The sequence below is a fragment of the Neolamprologus multifasciatus genome, chromosome 2 (genome assembly GCF_963576455.1).
Source record: "Neolamprologus multifasciatus chromosome 2, fNeoMul1.2, whole genome shotgun sequence".
Taxonomy (NCBI): Eukaryota; Metazoa; Chordata; class Actinopteri; order Cichliformes; family Cichlidae; genus Neolamprologus; species Neolamprologus multifasciatus.
The window spans coordinates 13,083,488-13,103,065 of NC_140440.1; the positions used below are offsets into that span (position 1 = coordinate 13,083,488).

General features: G+C 43.4%; 1 protein-coding gene across 6 annotated transcripts in view; it reads right to left on the reverse strand.

Moving 5' to 3' along the window:
- Window positions 1-18,545, reverse strand: part of uvssa (UV-stimulated scaffold protein A) — a 37,964-nt gene extending 19,419 nt beyond the window's left edge. For 3 of the 6 annotated variants that reach the window (XR_014877827.1, XR_014877828.1, XM_085183888.1), the window contains exons 1-8: window positions 18,398-18,545; window positions 17,815-17,934; window positions 15,079-15,232; window positions 14,184-14,360; window positions 13,268-13,388; window positions 12,595-13,095; window positions 11,778-11,887; window positions 11,152-11,280 (exon numbers count right to left, since the gene is read on the reverse strand). Coding sequence is in view for 4 of the 6 variants with exons in the window: in XM_085183888.1 (XP_085040014.1) it covers window positions 11,152-11,280; window positions 11,778-11,887; window positions 12,595-13,095; window positions 13,268-13,388; window positions 14,184-14,360; window positions 15,079-15,232; window positions 17,815-17,924 (1,302 nt within the window). In the remaining 2 variants the exon portion in view is untranslated. Of the gene's footprint in view, window positions 1-11,147; window positions 11,281-11,777; window positions 11,888-12,594; window positions 13,096-13,267; window positions 13,389-14,183; window positions 14,361-15,078; window positions 15,233-17,814; window positions 17,935-18,397 lie in introns of all 6 variants that reach the window. The other 3 variants (XM_085183873.1, XM_085183864.1, XM_085183882.1) reach the window with 2 other exon arrangements.
- Window positions 18,546-19,578: the final 1,033 nt, after the last annotated feature.

Here is a 19,578-nt window from a genome sequence, read left to right on the forward strand (position 1 = left end):
CTTCAGTGGTGGAACTGGTTTAGCTTTCGTCCGTCAGATACACAACAAAGCACTATTTTTGGTAGCTAGCATGCTAGCGGGCCGTCGTTATTACCGTGTTGTTTGGAAAATACGGCACACTTAAAATCAATCCTTTGATTTTTCTGAAAGTCGACAGAGCCCCTTATAATCCCGTGTGCCTTATGTATGAACTCTGGTTGTGTTTACTGACCTCGAAACGATTTTATGTACACGGCGCTCGAAAATCTGTCAGATGTTTCAGTACGACTTTGCTAAGCTACGAAGCCGCACCGCTTGAACAACGGCTCCGACAGTACGTATCACCTCGCGGAGTGATACGTACTGTGCTTCAACATAATATTACCGTATTGTGTGTGTATAACCTCTTTTTAAGTTGTGTGGATATTATACATGGTTATGCTGAGGATATGTCGGCCAGTTTCCACTGGAAATGCCTTTTGGTTAAACTGTCAGCAAGGAATTTGCACTGTTACATTTTTATATAACTTTAACGCACATACAAAAAACAGCTGCTTGTTTAAGTGAAAATACATTGATGGGGTTTTTTGCACTAATAAAGTTGTGGAGTTGTAAAGTATTTTGTCTAGTGTTAATTATATCATCAGTTATATCGTTATCGCAAATTTTCAAATGTATATGGTGATAAATATTTTTGGTCATATCGCCCTGCTCTACTCGTAACACTGCAGACACTGCCGTTCATGTACATTTCCCAGCTTAGGTGTTATTAATACAAACAATCCGTTTCTTCAAAGGATACTGATACTTGACTTAAGTTTTTATTATTTGAAAAAGCTGAAAGAATCCTGTTAAACACAAGGGTACAAAGCCCAAACTTTCTCTGTTACTCCACTCGGCTGCTATCCTTATTCATCCTCGGAGGACAACGGCTCCGCACACAGCAAATGCACACACACATATACACACAGATATAGTCTCTATAGGTTTTTTGCTTGTCTACTTTAATCCCGGCTGGTTTATTCTGTTCTGATCAATGACCTAAGACTAAGAAGTGATCACCCAGCTGGACGAAAATCCTGCCCTAACATCATCCTTTTTCCCCCTCTTTCTGCCTCTTTGTCTCTAATTCACCTTAATTTAATCCTGATAGCATCGAGTCCTGTCGGCCGGCCTGGCAGAGCTGTAAGTCTCACAGTAGAATTAGCTTTCCCCTAGAAACATTTTGCTGACGGGCAGAGCACTTAAAATATGGCTTCTATTCCCCCACATGGCTGCACGGGGGGCTGCTTTGCATTTTAACAGAGCTTTGGTTTATTCCCTGGGACACACACACACACACACAGAGAAAACCACACGGTAACACTGAGTTCCCCACGGGAGATAAAAACTGCTTCTTTAACTGAAACTCTAGATCTCGCAGACAAATTAGAAGTGATAGTTTAAGTAAAGCGGAGCCATGCGTCACTGTAATAGGAAAAGGACAAAACAAATATTGGTAACTTTCACATTAAAAACAGGCCCAGATAGAAATAAAAATAGCTCCGCAACAGAGCAGAATAAATAAAAAGTTGTTTAAGTAAAGCAGGGCTATGTGTTACTGTAATGGCAATGTTTACTGGCAAATAAAATAAAGCAGAGAAATGGGCGAGGATGAAAAATAAGCATTCCTTTAACAAGCAAATAAAAAGAGATCTGTTGAAATTGGCTGCTAAAGTTGAGACCATACATTATCTGGGCGATAAAGCGACTGTGGGTTTGCAATGGCGACTACCTACTGAAACTCATCCCCCAAAAACTCTGTTCTCTCTACCAAACTCTCATTTTTTTCCTAAAAAAAAAAATCTATAACACAATCTGTAAAAACACCACTAAATAATAGCACATCAAAGTAAGAGAATCTAGGATTTTCTCTCTAACATATTCAAATAACACCAGAGACAGATGCAATGGACACTACTCTGACACTAGAGGTGGGAATCACCATACATCCCACGATACGATATTATTGCAATTTTTTAAAATATTTTGCGATATTCAGATTCTGTACATAAAGGTAAACTTTATCAATATTAATTTTCTCTAATATCAAAGTCTCACACTCAGTCTTTCTCTCATTTCAGTTTTATTGTTGACAAACTGAACGGTTTGTATTACAGTCTAGTCCAACTTAACTGAATCAACCATCTGGTACAATTATAGCTATTCTGAACTATGCAGTTTATGAAAACTATGCAGCCCCTTCAGCAACTGAAGAATTTGAAAGTAAATAAAACAAAACATAATTTTACATTAAATAAAAAAGTTTTCAACTTAATTAAAATAAAACATGTCTTAAATTAAAATAAGTAAACTGTCATGTTTATTGCTGCCAAAAAACAGTTAAACACATTTGGACAGTGAAGGAATGTCAGGATTGTTGCTCAGAAAAAGGATCAACATGCTCTGAAGTTTTGATATTTTGTTACCTTTTTTGTAACAAAATATCGATTTCTGCTGTCCCTGTATTGATACATTATTAGCAAACAAAATATCACCATGCTACACAGTATCGATTTTTCCCCCACCCCTATCTGACACCAGGATGTAGTCCCAAAAAAGCTAAGTATGAAGAGGACATTTGGTGTCACAGCTGATACGATACCATCAGCACCTCCAGTTAAAAGTCAAATCGACCATCTCTAGATTTCATCTCATTTCGCTGCAGCCAATGAGATCAGCGTATGGACTCTACGAAGTTTTCTACTATTGGATCTATGCGATGTCATAAGGGATACCCCTGACACGGCTGCACCAAGACGCTGTATAAAATAAACAACAAGTAATTTGAACTGCAAACACAGAGATGGAGACAGAGTCCTGAGCTAAACTCCATCCGGGGTTCAAGTAACCGATAACTGGACAGTGACTGTGAGTCAGGTCACCTAACATCAGTCTCTCATGTCTGGCAGGAAATCCCAACACACGCTGGTAAGCTTTAGAGTGAAGGCTGTTACAGCAAATGCATTTTGATGTTAAGATGTGCACACAGTACCTGCCTCAGACCCACAGCTGTGGGGGGAAAGGTGCAACTAGAAACTAAAGTATGTCCCCGCATCCACAGGTGTGCTGCTTATTCAGCTTCTACGCCGTCTCCCCCTCTGTCCTCCCCCTCCTCTCTCTTAAGTAAGACTCTTATCCTTTATAAAAATGATGTGAGGGCGCCGCCTCGGACAACTGCTCCCCTGACTTCATTTGTCTCTTGGCAAGTTTGATGGCGCTGCGTTTAAAAACCCATTCAATCTTATAAACCAAAAATTAAATGTAGTCGAGTGTGATGGGCACTCAGTGCATCTGCTATTTATATGCTAATGTACACTCAGCCTGCCAAGGCCTGGCAAATTATTACTGCACAGCCATAAGTCAGGTGTATGGCAGAGAGGGGAGGGGCGGGTTAACCAGCACGCAGACACACATGGAGGGCGAGAACAAGAGCGAGAGCAGGGGGACGCGAAGGGGAGAAGGAAGGAGGAGAGGAGACGAGAAACGAGGAGGCGAAAAAGCCCTAAAACGCTGCCTGTGCAGACGCGTTATATATCGCTCTCCGGCAGGCTGTGCACACACTCGGTGACGAGATAATTTCATTGTACATTTGAGGCCGAAATGGAAAATGTCTTTCGGGAATACCGACGGGCTCTAATGCCGCCATTATCACAAGGCATTTGCTTTAAGAGAGCGCAGGCGAGAAACAGTTAGCTTAATGAACACATCATACACAAATGCTTTTCTAAACATACAGTCATCTTCCTCGCAATATTACGCATAAATTACGAGCACATCTGTGCAGATATTAGAAGCTGAGGCATGCGCGGGGGGGGGGGGGGGGGGGGGGGGCTTCTGCTCTGTGACTCTGTGCCGTTTCATCACCGTCCCTTCTGGAGTTTGGAGACTCTATCACACGTTTCCCACCCGGCCCGGAGGCAGGGGTGGGTCAGCCGCCATCTTTGCTATTTTAATCATTAATTCCGTTTACTTATAAACCTGTAAGTAACCCATCTGTGAGACCCTGCTTCAATTATTACCACTGTTACAAGATATTCCTTTTCCCATCTTTGCTTTGTTGAGGAGACTCGAGGTCTGCTGCCTCTGATTGATTTCAACATATTTACAAACTAATTAGGCCTAAAGCCTGCAGTGGAGCCTGACCTATTCAGGGCTTGATTTGCCACAACATCCCACATCTCTATTACCATCTTGCACTTCTATTCATTACTACCTAGAAGGATCCCATGGGATCCACTCTAATGACAAAAAGCTTTGCACTCCCCTCTCTCTGTAGTCTCTTCTCTGCTGCTTTACCCCCATTACCCTCCCACACCACCACACACACACACACACAGACGCAGCCTTTGTCTCTGGAGAGCAGTCAGCTTATATGATGTATAAGGTGACATCTTTATTTCACTAACCTAGCCTGGCAGGTCTATTAGCCAGCCTGGAGCTTCTCAAACCTTCCCCTGTCAGCGAGCTTATTTTCAGCTGTCTAGTTCATTTCCCCCTCCCAGCCTGTCTCAATCTGTGATCAAAACAGTCATTATTATACACTGTCACCTACTACCGTAGTGAAATGACCCTGCTATTCTATTTTACTAGTAAAACTACTGAAAGCTTTGGCGAGACAATTAAACTGTCCAGAAAAACCTTTCACAGAAGGACCGGGCTCCGGAGCTGGTTCGGTCCTTTGGTCAGTGATGGACCGTGACTATCCCACTGCATCCATCATTTCCAATTTGGAAACCCTTCCTCTTTCATACTATCACAGATCCTTGATGAAACCAGACTGTGCCCACTCTGACTCACTGCATTATACTCCAGTAGCAGAACCATCCATTTCCATCCACTCATATTCAGAGAATTGTGACAATCCAGAGTCTCTGAATCACCAAATTCTAATAAGTTCACTTTGAGCTGGTGTACCAACTTTCAATGGGCTTCTTAGGAGTTTGTGCAATGCACCCTATACACCTGCAACTGCAGTTATTTTGCATTAAATGATTCTAATAAGCACTGAAGTACCACGTACTTCACGAGACTTTGCAAACTTGCTGCATCCATTTTTTATACGCGTGTTATGTGCACGAGATGATCCAATCAGCCGAGCCGACGGTTTTCTGACTGGCCACAAATGAATGAACAACAACGAAGGCTGGAGGCGAAGTTCTGAGGATTTATATGAAACCTTTTTGGCCAAATCGAGCAGGCAAATTCCCAAAGGTACTGAGACAAGTATATTTGGTGTCTGTGTTATGTATCGAAGTGAGAGAAGCCGGTCCATTCAGAGAATGGATGTACGCATGAGAAAGAGGGAGGGTTGGAAGAGAAATAGAGAGATAGTCTTTCTTTGTTTATCTCCAGTGAGAAACAGGCGGCCATATCCATTGTGCTGTGATAAGATGGGTTATCAGCAGTAAACAAGGCCCTGGCCTGTATGAATGGAGCTCGGAATGACTGAATATAGTCTTAAAAACAGATATGTTTAAATAAGTCCGCGTGTCTTATCCTTTCCTAAACATTAGCCCACGTTTTCAGTTTGCAGGGTTCGACAGATGCATATAGGATTCACATCTCATAGCTCTTACTGAAAATGCATTTCAAGCAGCCGCTGTTCTAAAAAGTATGCAGGGCGCTGTAGACGACGCTGCAGGAGACGCTGCAGGAGACGCTGCAGGAGACGCTGCAGGAGACGCTGCAGGAGACGCTGCAGGAGACGCTGCAGGAGACGGCGCTAAAACGCTTCAAGTCCCTCCACACGAAACACAACAAAGCTTTTAGTAGCGAAACAGCACCGGCCTCATACCTGCAGTTTAACAACATTAAACCAAAGAGTGTCGTCTGCTGTTGATCACAGCATCAAATAAATGGGATTTTCCTTTTGACCTCATGTCACAGCCTCCATCAGCAGACAGGAAGCTCGTGCAACTGACACAACAAAGAAAAATAGACAAAGGACAAATTTAAAAAAGGTCGAAATGATCATTCAAAAAGAAAGAATATAGTTTATATTTAGAGACGCACGCGTTTCCATTTGACTCACTATCCTCATGTTATTTATTCAGAGCCTAAAGTGGCCGTTCAAGGAACTGCAGTTTTCATCGTTCAGCCCCAGACACCAACGAATCCTGCAGCGCTGCATCACCGACGTAGTTAGATTAGATTATATAATAGTTACAGACTCCGCGATCACCGTGGAAATCTATAGAAAAAGGTTCAGATTGTCTGGACGCACAAATCTGTTGTGATAACGTTGCTCGGAGAGGTAGCAGCGTTCTGCACAAACCTAACAGGAAGCTCTCGGATGCTACAAACGAATTAAGTAATAGCAGGAGTCTCGGTGTGAGGAGCAACAGCAGAGCAGCGTGAGTGTGCCCGACTGCATGTGTCTGATTATTGGCATGAAAACAGAAAGCCTGCAGCTTTACAGGACTCGAATGAAGTCGAGAGGAGACCGGGCCTTTGCATCCGTGGCACCCAGACTCTGGAATAACCTTCCTGTTCATGTTCGTACTGCCGAGTCGATCCAGTCTTTTAAATCACGTCTTAAAACTTATCTTTTTACTTTGGCTTTTGATTCTGTCCAGTTGGCTGGTCCAGCTTGTTGTGTTGTTTGTTGTCCTCTTTTATTGTTTGTTTTAATTGTCTCATGCTTTTACTGACTGAAGCACTATGGTCAACACTGTTGTTTTAATGTTTAATGTATAAATAAATTTTGATTTGATTCCCAGTTAAATTGACCCTTTTTAATTTTCATATTTATTTCCCGTCTTATTCATAGTCTTTTTTCCTTTAGGTCAGAGCAGTTGTCTAAGCACATCGTACCGTGTATGACCGTGTATGTGACAAATAAAATTTGAATTTGAATTTACTCCGCCCTCCTAGATCCTCTTTTCTCATTATTTAAACAAGCAGCTCCATCTGCCTCCATAAAGCTGCTCTTCCTTCCCTGCAGTTCGCCCGTTATGGGAGACTATACTGAGAGGCCCGCTGTGAGAGAAACCAATCGCGTGGTGTGTCAGCCACCCGACAGAGAAGGACCCAGTAATGGAAGGCCTTTTAAGGTTAAAAAGGAAAAGCTAATTATGATAAAGGGGCTGTAAGTTGTGTGGTTATCACAGTGCTGGGCCTGCTGGTGCAGCAGACTGGTCCCTGACAGTGATAACCAGGCAGAGCAAGACGCCCGGCGCTCTGTCACTGTCACTGTGCCACTCTGTTCAGCTAAAGATGGATTCAGACTCTACAAATTTTATGCCTTTTTTTCCCAACATGTACTTTGCATTTGTCGCTCCTTTAATAACAGCAGCCTGCAGTTGATTCTCTACGATTTGCCTCTTTTTCCCCTTTTAGAAATGATCTGCACTCCAAGTGTGTTGTCAGCATCTAAAACAGCAACTGTTCATCATTAAACAGTTTCAAACAATATGAAGCGGAGCTCTCGTGAGATGACGTTTCCTCTGGTCGGAGGGGCCGCCTCTCCTGCCCCTCCTGCTCAAACAGCAGCAGAGTGGCGATCCCAAGTCAGATACAGAGGCAGCGAGATAGACCTATCAGCTATCAAGCCACGGGGCACATTAGCGGTAGTGAAGTGAATGAATGGGTACATCCTCCCCCTTGCTCCCCAATTTCTCCTCTCTCCTCTAATGCATTATGCATTATGGCTGTACCTCACTACTATCTCACCTCTCCCAAATGTCTCTGCTATTAATATTTCCTTCCTCGCTATCTCGATCTCTCATGAGACTGGGAAGCCCACGCAGGGAAAGATGTTCAAAGAAGAAAAAAGGATATTTTATAGCCTCGCACATCAAAACAAAAAACAATGATGATGCGCTCGCTTGGTGACACGGACGCCACAGACACAACACTGCGTGCTAGCAAAGCAGCAGATGTGCAGCTGCAAGAAGTTAGTGGCGACCCCACAGCACCAGCACTCTGCACTGACCACATTTATATGACTTGGACCCAAAGGGACCCTCGCACAGTGCAGAAAGATTACAATAAATCCCTGAAGAGCATCTACGTGACAAAAGGGCAGCGATGGGTCTCGTTCAAAGTGTGCGCACTAATCTGTGGTTAACTGTGCATTTAAACTCCACACGTACACGATTAAAGACACTTTTTTAAAAGGCACGTTTTCACACTCTTACCTTCTCTGTCACTAGCTAACCTTTTAGAGATAGTTGCACATTAGCTACAAGCCCTGGAGGTACAATGTGAGACTAGACTACGTAAGATACCACTTACTAACTCCCTGACTGACTGAGTCAGAGAGCATCATGGCTCGGTGGTGACAAGCATGTGAAGCTGTGTTGGTGGAAGCTAGAGCCCTTCTGGGACTAATGCAGGAGTCAGGAATGTATGTCTCATATTGTTTTACGTTCTACAGAAAGAAAACAGCACATTGTTCAATTTGTCTTTTGTAAAATTGATGCATAAAATTCAATAAAAATGTCTGAGGGAAAGAAAGTGAACAGAGAGATTCATTTTCTTCTGCTTATCCAGTTCAGGGTCATAATGGAGCTCGAGTCTGTCGTAGGAACGGGGAAGGGCAGGGGAGACCCTGGACCCTTGCACTCACATCACACCTGTGGACAGTTTGAATCACTATTTAATCGAACCTTACTAACTGCATGTGTCTGGATTATGGGAGGAAGCCAGAGTACGCAGAAGGAACACATGAAGATGTGGCCGATCGTGGCTCAAGAGTTGGCAGTTCGTCTTGTGATTGGAGGGTTGCCGGTTCGAGCCCTGGCTCGTTGTGTCCTTGAGCAAGACACTTCACCTACCGCCTCCTGGTGTTGGCCAGAGGGGCCGATGGCGCGATATGGCAGCCTCGCTTCTGTCAGTCTGCCCCAGGGCAGCTGTGGCTACAACTGTAGCTGCCTCCACCAGTGTGTGAATGTGAATGAATAGTGCAATTGTAAAGCGTTTTGAGGGTCTCAAAAAGCGCTGTATAAATGCAATCTATTATTATTAAGACACGAGAAGAACAAACTCCACGCAGAAAGGCCGATCAGATGGTTGACTTGCACCCAGCACAGATCTTCTTCCGACGTTGGCCAACTTTTAAACCCACGCGATCCAGGCTGTGGGGGGGCCAATCCATGACTGATAGTGTGCTTTTCTATCCCAGTATGCTTTTACTGCACCGGCAGTGTGTTTGGGATCGTTGTTATGAAGCCGTTGCAGATGGTGTTGCGTGGTGGATCCAAATCTGACAGTATGTTGTACTTTAAATACTTTTGACAACATCAGAATCAGATTACTTTATTAATCCAGAAGGAAATTATGCAAAGAAATGCAGACAGAAACCATGACCGAGCCTCCAGCATGTTTTACAGATGACTACAGACTCAGTCTCGTAGCTTTCTCCTTATTTTGAGTCTGGATTCATCGCTCCATAAGCCTGTTGCTACTGGCTTTCCCAGGTCAGATCTTCGATGAACGTTTCTTAACAACATGGCTTTCACATACTGTTTTCAGGTTGCCACAGTCAGGACACTCTGCAGACTACGACAAGAAGTTTTCTACCAATAGCACTTTTACCTTTTTAAAGCCTCTTTAAAGTAAAGAAATACTGCTGTATGTCTATCAAAATGTGTCATCTTTGACATTTTTATAGATTCAACTCCTTCCCTCAGTCAGATCTGTGATAGATGACCCAGAACATATCGCCAAGACAACAAAGAAGTGGCTAAAGAAGAGTATAGTATTCATCTCGACTTTGCATGTGTATCCAGAAGTAAATATCACCTTCAAAGCCTTTACGTACAACATATTTCTCTGTCATGTCCTGCTGACGTTGCACAGAGTGAGGCTTCAGTCAGCTTTACTACACATACAGCTGTAGCCCAGCCTGACTCTTTGTTAGGTGCAGCAAAATCAAACCAACACAAGGACCCAATTTAGTCCAAATGTTCCTTCCTGGATGTAAAAGTGAAACTTTTTAAAAGGAGTTGATGACATATTGAGCGTCCTGGAGAAGCAGAGATGACGCTGCTGACTCCAGAAAATTCTTCTGTGGGACTCCGTTAAACTTCTCTCTCCAAACACAAAGAACCTTTAAAAAGCCATTTATTTTAATGGGAGTTTTGGTTGAGGAATCAGTTCCTCTGTAAACACACTCAGGCTGCTGCTGCAGGAGAACCCAACAGAATTTAGAGAAACATGAAGCTTTTCTCCATCGGTCACTGCAGGCAGAGGCAGCCAGTTATCAGTGCAGCTGTTCTATCAGAGCGCCTCACTCCTGCACCATCACCTGTGTAATGGAAAGCTCCCCTATTTGATTTACAATAGAATGCTGCCATCTACTGGTTACCTTCTATAATAGCACCAAATCAATCTGCTCACACTTGGGCAGGTTAAATGTAAGCAAACAACTTATTTTATTATTTAACAAAAAGAGAGCACCGTGTCTAATCTTAACTACGAGCTGTATCCATCCATCTTCATCCGCTTTATCCGAGGCCGGGTCGCGGGGGCAGCAGCCTAAGCAGAGAAGCCCAGACCTCCCTCTCCCCAGCCACCTCCTCCAGCTTATCCGGGGGAACACCAAGGCGTTCCCAGGCCAGCCGAGAGATATAATCTCTCCAGCGTTTCCTGGGTCTGCCCCGGGGCCTCCTCCCAGTGGGACATGCCTGGAACACCTCACCCAGGAGGCGCCCAGGAGGCATCCTTGTCAGATGCCCGAACCACCTCAGCTGGCGCCTTTCGATGTGGAGCAGCAGCGGCTCTACTCTGAGCCCCTCCCGGATGGCTGAACTTCTCACCCTATCTCTAAGGGAGAGGCCAGCCACCCTTCGGAGGAAGCTCATTTCTGCCGCTTGTATCCGCGATCTCATTCTTTCGGTCACTACCCACAGCTCGTGGCCATAGGTGAGGGTAGGGACGTAGATCGACCGGTAAATTGAGAGCTTCGCTTTTACACTCAGCTCCCTCTTCACCACGACGGACCGGTGCAGCGTCTGCATTACTGCAGCTGCAGCCCCAATCCGTCTGTCGATCTCCGGCTCCCTTCTCCCATCACTCGCAAACAAGACCCCGAGATACTTGAACTCCTCCACTTGGGGCAGGAACTCATCCCCGACCCGGAGTGGGCACTCCACCCTTATATGAGCTGTATCATTAGCTATAACTCACCACTTTGCGGACCCTGGCCTTGTAATCGATGTGAAGCTCTTTGTGTTTCTGCAGCGTGGCTTCCAAAGACCTCTTCAGGTCAAGTGCTCGTCTCAACAGCTGCTCCTCAGCACCTGATTTGGTGAACACCTGCACACAGGGAAACCAGAAATACAGGTAAGATGGCCACACATACTCAGACAGCTGGTCAGGCTGCCCGCAGTAATGTGACCAATAGAAATCACGCTGTGAGTCAGCAGGAGAGCGTTTGAAATAATCTAAATAATCCTGGATTCCAAAACCATGGTTAAGCATTGATGTAGGAACATCGATGTATGACAGCAGAGCCACTGCAGGTATTTACACCAGTATTTAACACAGTTAGCGCACAGACACAGAGGCAGACGTTCTCCAAACTCTCAGAACAAACGCTGACTACGTTCTCTTTGTCCGCAATCTTATATATTCTTACAGACACGCAGAAGATACAAATATACGCAATCAAAAGAAGCAATGTTCTCAAAGTACTGAAGCACGTCTAAAATAATATCTCACCTCTGTTTACATGGAAACACAAGTGCTCAGAAGCTTGTTTTCATGTTTAACGCAGCGCTAGCAGAGAGGCACTCGAGAGTGTGTGTTCTTACCTGAACCCAGCCCTGCACAGCTGGCAGATGTTTGGCTGTTATGAGTTTATGGAGGTCTATCACCGTGGAAACCACCGGCTCGTTATCCTCCGTCTCCTTCACATGAAGACCTGGAAGAAAAGCAGCGCTCACTCCTCTGACTGTGCCGACACATTAACAGGACTATCAGAGGCCTGTTTGATTCTCAAAGGTTTGCTTTATGCTCATTAAACAGCACGATCCATTCACCTGGACACCGCTGCTCTACTCAGAAGACCCCGTGATATTATTTAGACATTTGTATATGAAATGCCACAAGTGCAACATCCTTCATGAGTTAGAGTCAAACATATTTGTGGTGCCGTCACATGTTTACAGGCTTTAATAAAACAAAACTGTGTTGTGTTTGAATGTTAACGACTGAACTGTAATCATACGTAACACATCGAGTGCTTTACACAGACAGCAAATCTCTTCTGCTCCCAAACCCTCGTCTTCATTTCACTAAACAGACCAAAGGCCTCAATGAATTTATCACCAGCATTTATTTTTGCCCTGTTGAGATAAAAGCGTGAGCACTTTCAGCTCTGATACAAAACAAGCAAATGAGTGAAGATAAAAAGTAAAATGTTCATCATCCAAAGTCAGACATATGGATTTGTTTGACATTGGATAGTGTGTGAATGCTACACTCTAAACTGCCAGTTTATAAGGTACACAGTATAAAATGTGTTAGCTTAATGCACAGAGGCTGTTTCAGGGAGTCAAGTTTGTGTTCAAAGGTTTTGCTTCACTGGAGTTTCACCGTCAAGCTTCCACATGTGTGTGTTCTACGCACCAGGACTGAGGTTCAGATCCAGACTGTAGGAGTGAGATATGAGGCCAGAGTTCCTGATAAAGTCTTCATCACCAGCCTCTTCTTCATTTTCTGTATTACTTTCCTCCTGCTCGCTCTCTTCTTCTTGCTCCACCTCCATGACTTCCCTCCTTTCAGCTTTCTTCCTTCTGTCCATTTCCTGCTTCTCCCCATCCTCGCCTTCCGTACCTTCAGACCTTTTCTTTGTTTTCTCCCTCTCTCTTTTCTCCTCCCAGTTCTTTCTGTTTTCCTCTGTCATTCCTGTGTTTTCCTCTCTTTCTTGGACCGTTCCCAATCCACCATCAGCCCTCAGGTCTTTGCTGCAGCAGGGCTGCTCATCATCTGAAGGACACTTAGTGTCTGGCTGGGAGTTGGAGAGGCTGCTGTTGGCTGTTTGGATGTCCATGGGGCTGAAATCTGGGAAAAGCAGCCTCATGCACGATTCCATCTCTGTCAGCGTTGCTTCTATTTCTTGCTGCAACTCTAACAAAGAAACAATATAAAAGTCTTACTGCCCAAACATTAATAACACTTTGTGTAAAGATCCAAATACAAACAAAACCACTGAGACTTTGTGTGTTTAATAGTTTCTGATAATGGAAATAAAACATTGGTATTAAAACTAGAAGCAGGGAACAACACGATGTAGTTTTACCCTCCATTTCTTTAGCTGCTGCTTCTGCTTTCTCCTTGTAGATCCTCTCCATTCTCCTCCGTCTTTCCTCCTCCCTCGTCCTCTCTGCTACTGTTCTCGCCTCAATGTCCTGGAAGTCCACCTGAAAGCATGTACACATAATAGCACCCCATCAAAATCTATCCATGCACACAAAGATGAACAACTTTCTTTATGGTGGTTCCTCACTCACAAAGCCAACAATGTCACTGTTGCAGCTGGTAAACATGTGGCTCTTTAACACGTCTTTACAGATCACCAGCATCATGCAGCTTCCAGAATCTGTAGTGCGCTTCTATTTTTCATAAAGTCCAACTGCTAGACCAGCGGTCCCCAACCCCCGGGCCTCGGACCGGTCCGTGAGTTGTTTGGTACCGGGCCGCGAGAGTTGAGGCTCAGGTGTGAAATGTATAGTTTTCAGGGTTTTTATCGGTTTTCAGCGTTATTTTGTTATCGTTTTTATCGTTAATTCGGTTTTCCTGGGTCTTTTCACGTGTGTTATGAATAACTTTTCTTTTTTCGGTACCGTACTAGTTTTATTTTGTTGTATTTATCCGCGACACCTTAAAGGCCGGTCCATGAAAATGCTGTCGGGCATAAACCGGTCCGTGGTGCAAAAAAGGTTGGAGACCGCTGATCTAGTGGATTGTTAAGGCTGATACTGAGAGTTCTGAAATTAAATCTGATAAGCAGAACACAGAACGCTTCCTAACGCCTCCTTTACCTCGTTGTTTGTATCATGGTGCCTGTGGATCTTCTCACAGGTAATTCAGATGTTATTTCAGTGTGTTTCATGAGTGTGTTTTCCTCATGCACAGGGTCTTGCGGCGGATTCAAACCGAGGCCTCTGCATTAGCCTCATACCACATGGGTCACTCTGTATCTCTGCATCGCTCACCTTTTTAACTTGTTTGAGGAAGTTGTAGCCCAGTGCCAGCTTCTTATAAGCAGAGCCATAAGACGTTTGCCACGACTGCACAGTCTGGACGGCCTGAGCTCTCAGTTTCCTGGCTACTTCTTTAGGAGGAGGGAGGGGCTGCTCTGAATCAGTCTCTACCGTCAGCTCCAAGAACTCCTGTGGGAAGAAGAGAGGTGGAGGAATAGACAAGGGGGACACAGAAAGAAAGACATCCTAACATTAAAGCTGAGTGTTTGTATCGTTCCTCTTTGAATGGAATTCACTGTACGTGGATTTATCCTGCACAGATCACTTAGTGCGCAATGTGAACCGATATTAGAATTAGAATTAGAATTCAACTTTATTGTCATTGCACATGCACAGGTACAGGGCAACGAAATGCAGTTTGCATCCATCCAGAAGTGCTTTAGTGATATAGATATATTACAATATATATTAGCAATAATATAGATATGTAAGTATATTACAGAAATGGGTCTATTTTTTTTCTTTTCAGCCGAAAAGATAAAAAGACTTTCAGTTTGCCTTTGCTCCGTTACTTTTTTATTTTGTTTTTAGTGTTAAATAACCGTAAGACTGGGATCCGCTCACAACAAACATTAGATTCAACAGTTAACAGTGCTAGCATGCTAATGGCGCTAGACAACCAGGATGTTTAAACACAAAAAATCTCCCGGCTCTGTCACAGGGTGGCATTTCTGCGAGCAGAGTCGGGGATATTGTCAAAACTGATATGATGGCTTCTGTAGCAGTGTGGTGACTGCTATAAAAAGCCATCATTGGCCCTATTCTGCCGGTAAAAAGCCAGGTCCTGTAATGTTCGGTGTGCACTGGATGATCTCAGATGATCACTAGCTACTAGCAGCTGATTTACCTGGAAGTTGTCCACTAGCAGCATCCTGAAGTGGTGTGACCTGGAGAAGAGCTCACCGGCGATCTGGAAGGCAGAGAGCCGGATCTCAGCATGTTCTTGGTTCAGCTGGGACATCACTGAGTGGTACACGTGGTCTATGCAGTCATTAGACACTCTGAGGAGCGGAGAACAGGTGGAGAGTAATTAGCCCAGTAACTTTTTCTTTTTTAAATTTGATGTTATGAATCACGAAAGAACTTGTTTGTTGTTGTGAGGACTCATGATGCTGAAAAAGAATCACATGACTGTATTTAACACGTAGCCATATTTGACCATAAATACTGTCAGTTTTCATAAAACCTTTCTTGTGTAGACAAACACAAGTTAATGTACACTTACATAAACTGCTTTGGATGATAACGTCTTGTTGTATTGAACGATCAGCTGTTTTCTTTCGTTCTTTGCGTCACCTTTATTTGACTGTCCAGTAACTTTTTATCTGTTTGTGGGAAATTGTGATTCTCATCCTGATGTAGACCCTCGTGCACGTGCAGGGGTCGTGCAGGGGTCGTGCAGGGGTCGGGGCTTGAGCTCCTCCCCCTTTCCTGATGGGTTCCCTTTTCTTTAGACATTTTTTTTTAACTGTGTGCATGTGGAGTCCTCCCTGTGCCTCTCAACAATAACATTTCATTATTAATCACAATTTCACTAAATAAAATGATCGGGCTTGCATCGGTCACATGACTACCATTGACCAACGCTCGCCCTTGATGGCAGAGCGCGCTGGTTGCGAGACGAAGACTGATGCAACAGAAACCAGTAAGTAGGGTGTACGGCCCGATCTGGCAGGGAGGGGTGGGATGCCAGATCAGGTGCCCCCCCTCCTGGCTCTCCTCTCTTGTCTCTTTTGTCTTACTTGTCTCTATCAACCTTTGAAAAAGAGGCTCCAAAAACTGTAAAACTTTAAAAAATTTTAAATTTTACTTCTCAGTTACAGTGAATTGATGTCCATCCATCCATCCATTCGCTTCCGCTTATCCTTTTTAGGGTCGCGGGAGCCTATCCCAGCTGTCTTAGGGCAAGAGGCCGGGTACACAGGTCACCGGTCTGTCGCAGCCGGGCTAACCGGCGCATTCACACTATGGGCAATTTAGTGTTTCCAATTAACCTACCCCCGTTAACTGCATAACTATGGGAGGAAGCCGGAGAACCCGGGGAGAACCCACGTGAACATGCAAACATCAGACCCCAGCCTAATGGCGGAACTGAACTCGGGACCTGAGGCAACAGTGCTAACCACTGTGCCACCGTGCTGCGGTGGATAAACTGTAGAAAACTAAACAGAAGAAAGTAGAAGAGAAACCAGTGACACACTGGTTCAACCCTGGCAGGGCCTCCTTGGATGAGGGTGTCTGGTGATAATAGCCGAAAAACCCGATGAATTCAAGTCGACTACTGACGATGTGTCCCAAAATATTAATATTATAGTCTAGATCAGATCTGTAATCCCTAAACCAAACCAAGGAAGGTAAAAATGTCAGATTAACTTCTGATAAAAGACCAAAACACCCCGTGAAGCTGAGGCACACACGATGCGCTCCACTGGCTGCCTTTCCTCATAACAGCCATCAAGACTTTCTCCATTTGAAGCGGTGGATTATCAGGCACTGTAACATCCTTTTATTGAATTATAACACACAGGAGTTAATTAGTTATTATGTCCACGTTGGTAAATTGTCTTGTGGTAACTGATGAGACAAATGAGCGCGCTGTGTGTGCAACAGCACGACAAATATTACCTGTCCTGTTATTAACTGCACAACTGTGCTGGTCATAGCTGCGAGCTACCTGAGTAAGAGTGTCATGGGTCTGCAGGTCCGTCCACACTTTAGGGAACATATTTAGTTTTAAAGTAAGTTCCCTGCCTTTCTTGAGGGTTTATATTTCACTAAAAACTGATCTGCATATCCACATAATTATGGATTAAAACACACCGTCTTTCTAAGAAAATACATTAAGAAACAGATTTTATTAGATTTACATTGTAAATAAGACAAAATGCTGAATCTACAGCAGCAAAATGATTTTATCTCCACAGTTTAAACATTTAAAAGCTTTCTGCACAGATAGTCAAGCAAATTGAATCATCATAAATACATTATTTAATATTTATTACTTTATTATTATAGCACCTGGAATAATTAATAAGAGAAGGATTCTGGATCACACCATGATGAAAGTGGCCATAGTATATACACTGTAAAATGTCACTGTATGTGCATGTGTGTGTATTTTATGTGTATAGATATTTTGATTATTTTATTGTAATCTTGTTAGACTTGTTCTATCAGCTCCCATCTCCTGTGGACTCAGATCAACACAGCCCTGCCCTCCAGCACTATCAGCAGCAACAGTAACCCCTCAACAGCAACGCTGCACCCATCAGGTAAAACATGGCTATGTTTGCATTGCATTGTCCCCACTTGATGACAATGATATAGTATGAAGTGATATTAAATTAGCTTGTTGGTGAATGTGGGTTGTTGTTATTCTATGTGCCCCTTTTGATATTCTCTCGACAATCTGCGCGCTTGATAACAGATCTTGATAGATTCAGGGTTTCCTTACTGTGTTGTCAGATACTTGCGATCCTGACCCCTTTCCAAAGGATTGCACATTTTAGAGTCTCTCATTTGTTTCATAATTCCACTTTACACCTACAACTAAATAATCGCTGTGGAAATGCTGATGTCATACTTGCAGAGCTTTTTGACCTCCTTCATTTTGTCTTGGTTGAGCTGTGGCTGTCCTGATGTGGTCAGTTCCTCCACCAACTCCGATAGACGCTCCCTCTGAGACAGCTCCATCACTGTTCATCTGCACACGAAAACATACCTTTAACTATACAGAGTGACTCAAGTTACACAAAGGTAAACCTTTACTCTCAATTAAAATTCTTTCATATTAAAACTGGACAGCTGGCAATGCTGAGGTTGAAAAACTTGTTATTAGCATTTTAGGTACACCGCTGCTATTTTTAAGCAAATCATCTGTTATTTTTCACACCCCAGTATGACCCACTTAACTGTGACCTTTATAACAGTCGCTGACACGAACTGTTTACTACTGGCAGTCAGTATTAATCAATCAGATGTTTGTGCAGCGTTTTTTATTTTATAGAATTTAACCAGACACAGAAAAATATACACAATTCAAATCAAAGAAACAAAGAAATCTCCAGATTTCAGGTGGAGTCATTTAAGGCTAGCATAGCATTCACCTAGCTGGTACAATCCTAACAAAACATGAACACAACAGCATCTGCCGGTTAGCTACTGACCAGCTCGTTTAAACACACTGGACCTCAGGGAGGCTTCTACCGGTTAACGAGTCCCGTCGGTGAGCCGCTTCATTCACGACAAAGATCAACAACTGAAACGCGGCTGTATTTCTCTGTTTACATACGGCAGCGAACGCACTACCGGTTTGACGTTTCAGAATAAGAGCTTCAAACTGTGCCTGTCGATTGTGCTTTATTATCATTTTACTGACTGTAGCTCATGGCTGTCACTCAGGGGTGAGTGGTCAACAACAAACAGCTGCTTTTCCTAAACAAAAAAGTTTAAAAGTGACCCCTTGAAAATAAATGTTTTCCTTTTCAGTTGAGTCACTTGTTACAACACATATGTAGTATGTATGGGGGCGTGTCCAAATCATGGACCTAAGTCAGATTTTATATGGGCCTCCGCTTTTACATTAAGATGTATTATTTATGGTCAGCGACCACAAACAGAATTACTAAGATGTCATTTCTCTTTCCACCTCATGGTGGCAGCACAATCTGATCTATGCGACAACACAGTGATCAAAGCACCATTCACAGAATGACAGAGAGAAGAGATCTATTTGCATTCTTTACCAGATTAATCTTGAAAATCTATCTTGTACCCATGCACGGTTGCAAATACATTCATTCATTTCTTTATTTATTTCACACATGGTTTAACAGTGTTTCTTTTCCTACATACAGAACCTCCTTCCCATTAATATGACACTGCACCCATGGGTGAAAAGGAGCAGGAAGAAGAATAAATTCTTGTTAGCACCTGCCCCCTATCTGCAATCCAAATATTCTTACAAGAGGGCACCAATACCCCCCCCCCCCCCAAAAAAAAACCCTCTAACATGTATCTTTATGTAACAATGCAAAACTAAACAACAAATCAATATAATCAGCAATATACAGCATTAAATGGCAATGAAAATTTTTTTCTTCCACATTTAGCCCTAATTACTTTCATGTTCTTCATACTGATTTATCCTTTTAAGTGTGTAACACATTTTAAAACGGTGCATGTTTGTACAACTCTTGAGATTATCTTCAAGAGAATCCCATATTCTTATACCTTTAACTGTCGGACACATTTGCCTTTGTGTGGTCTTAGCAAACTTATGCTTAAAGTCAAACTTCCTTCTACTGTCCCCACTTCCTGAACACAATACAAACAAACTTTGTAACTT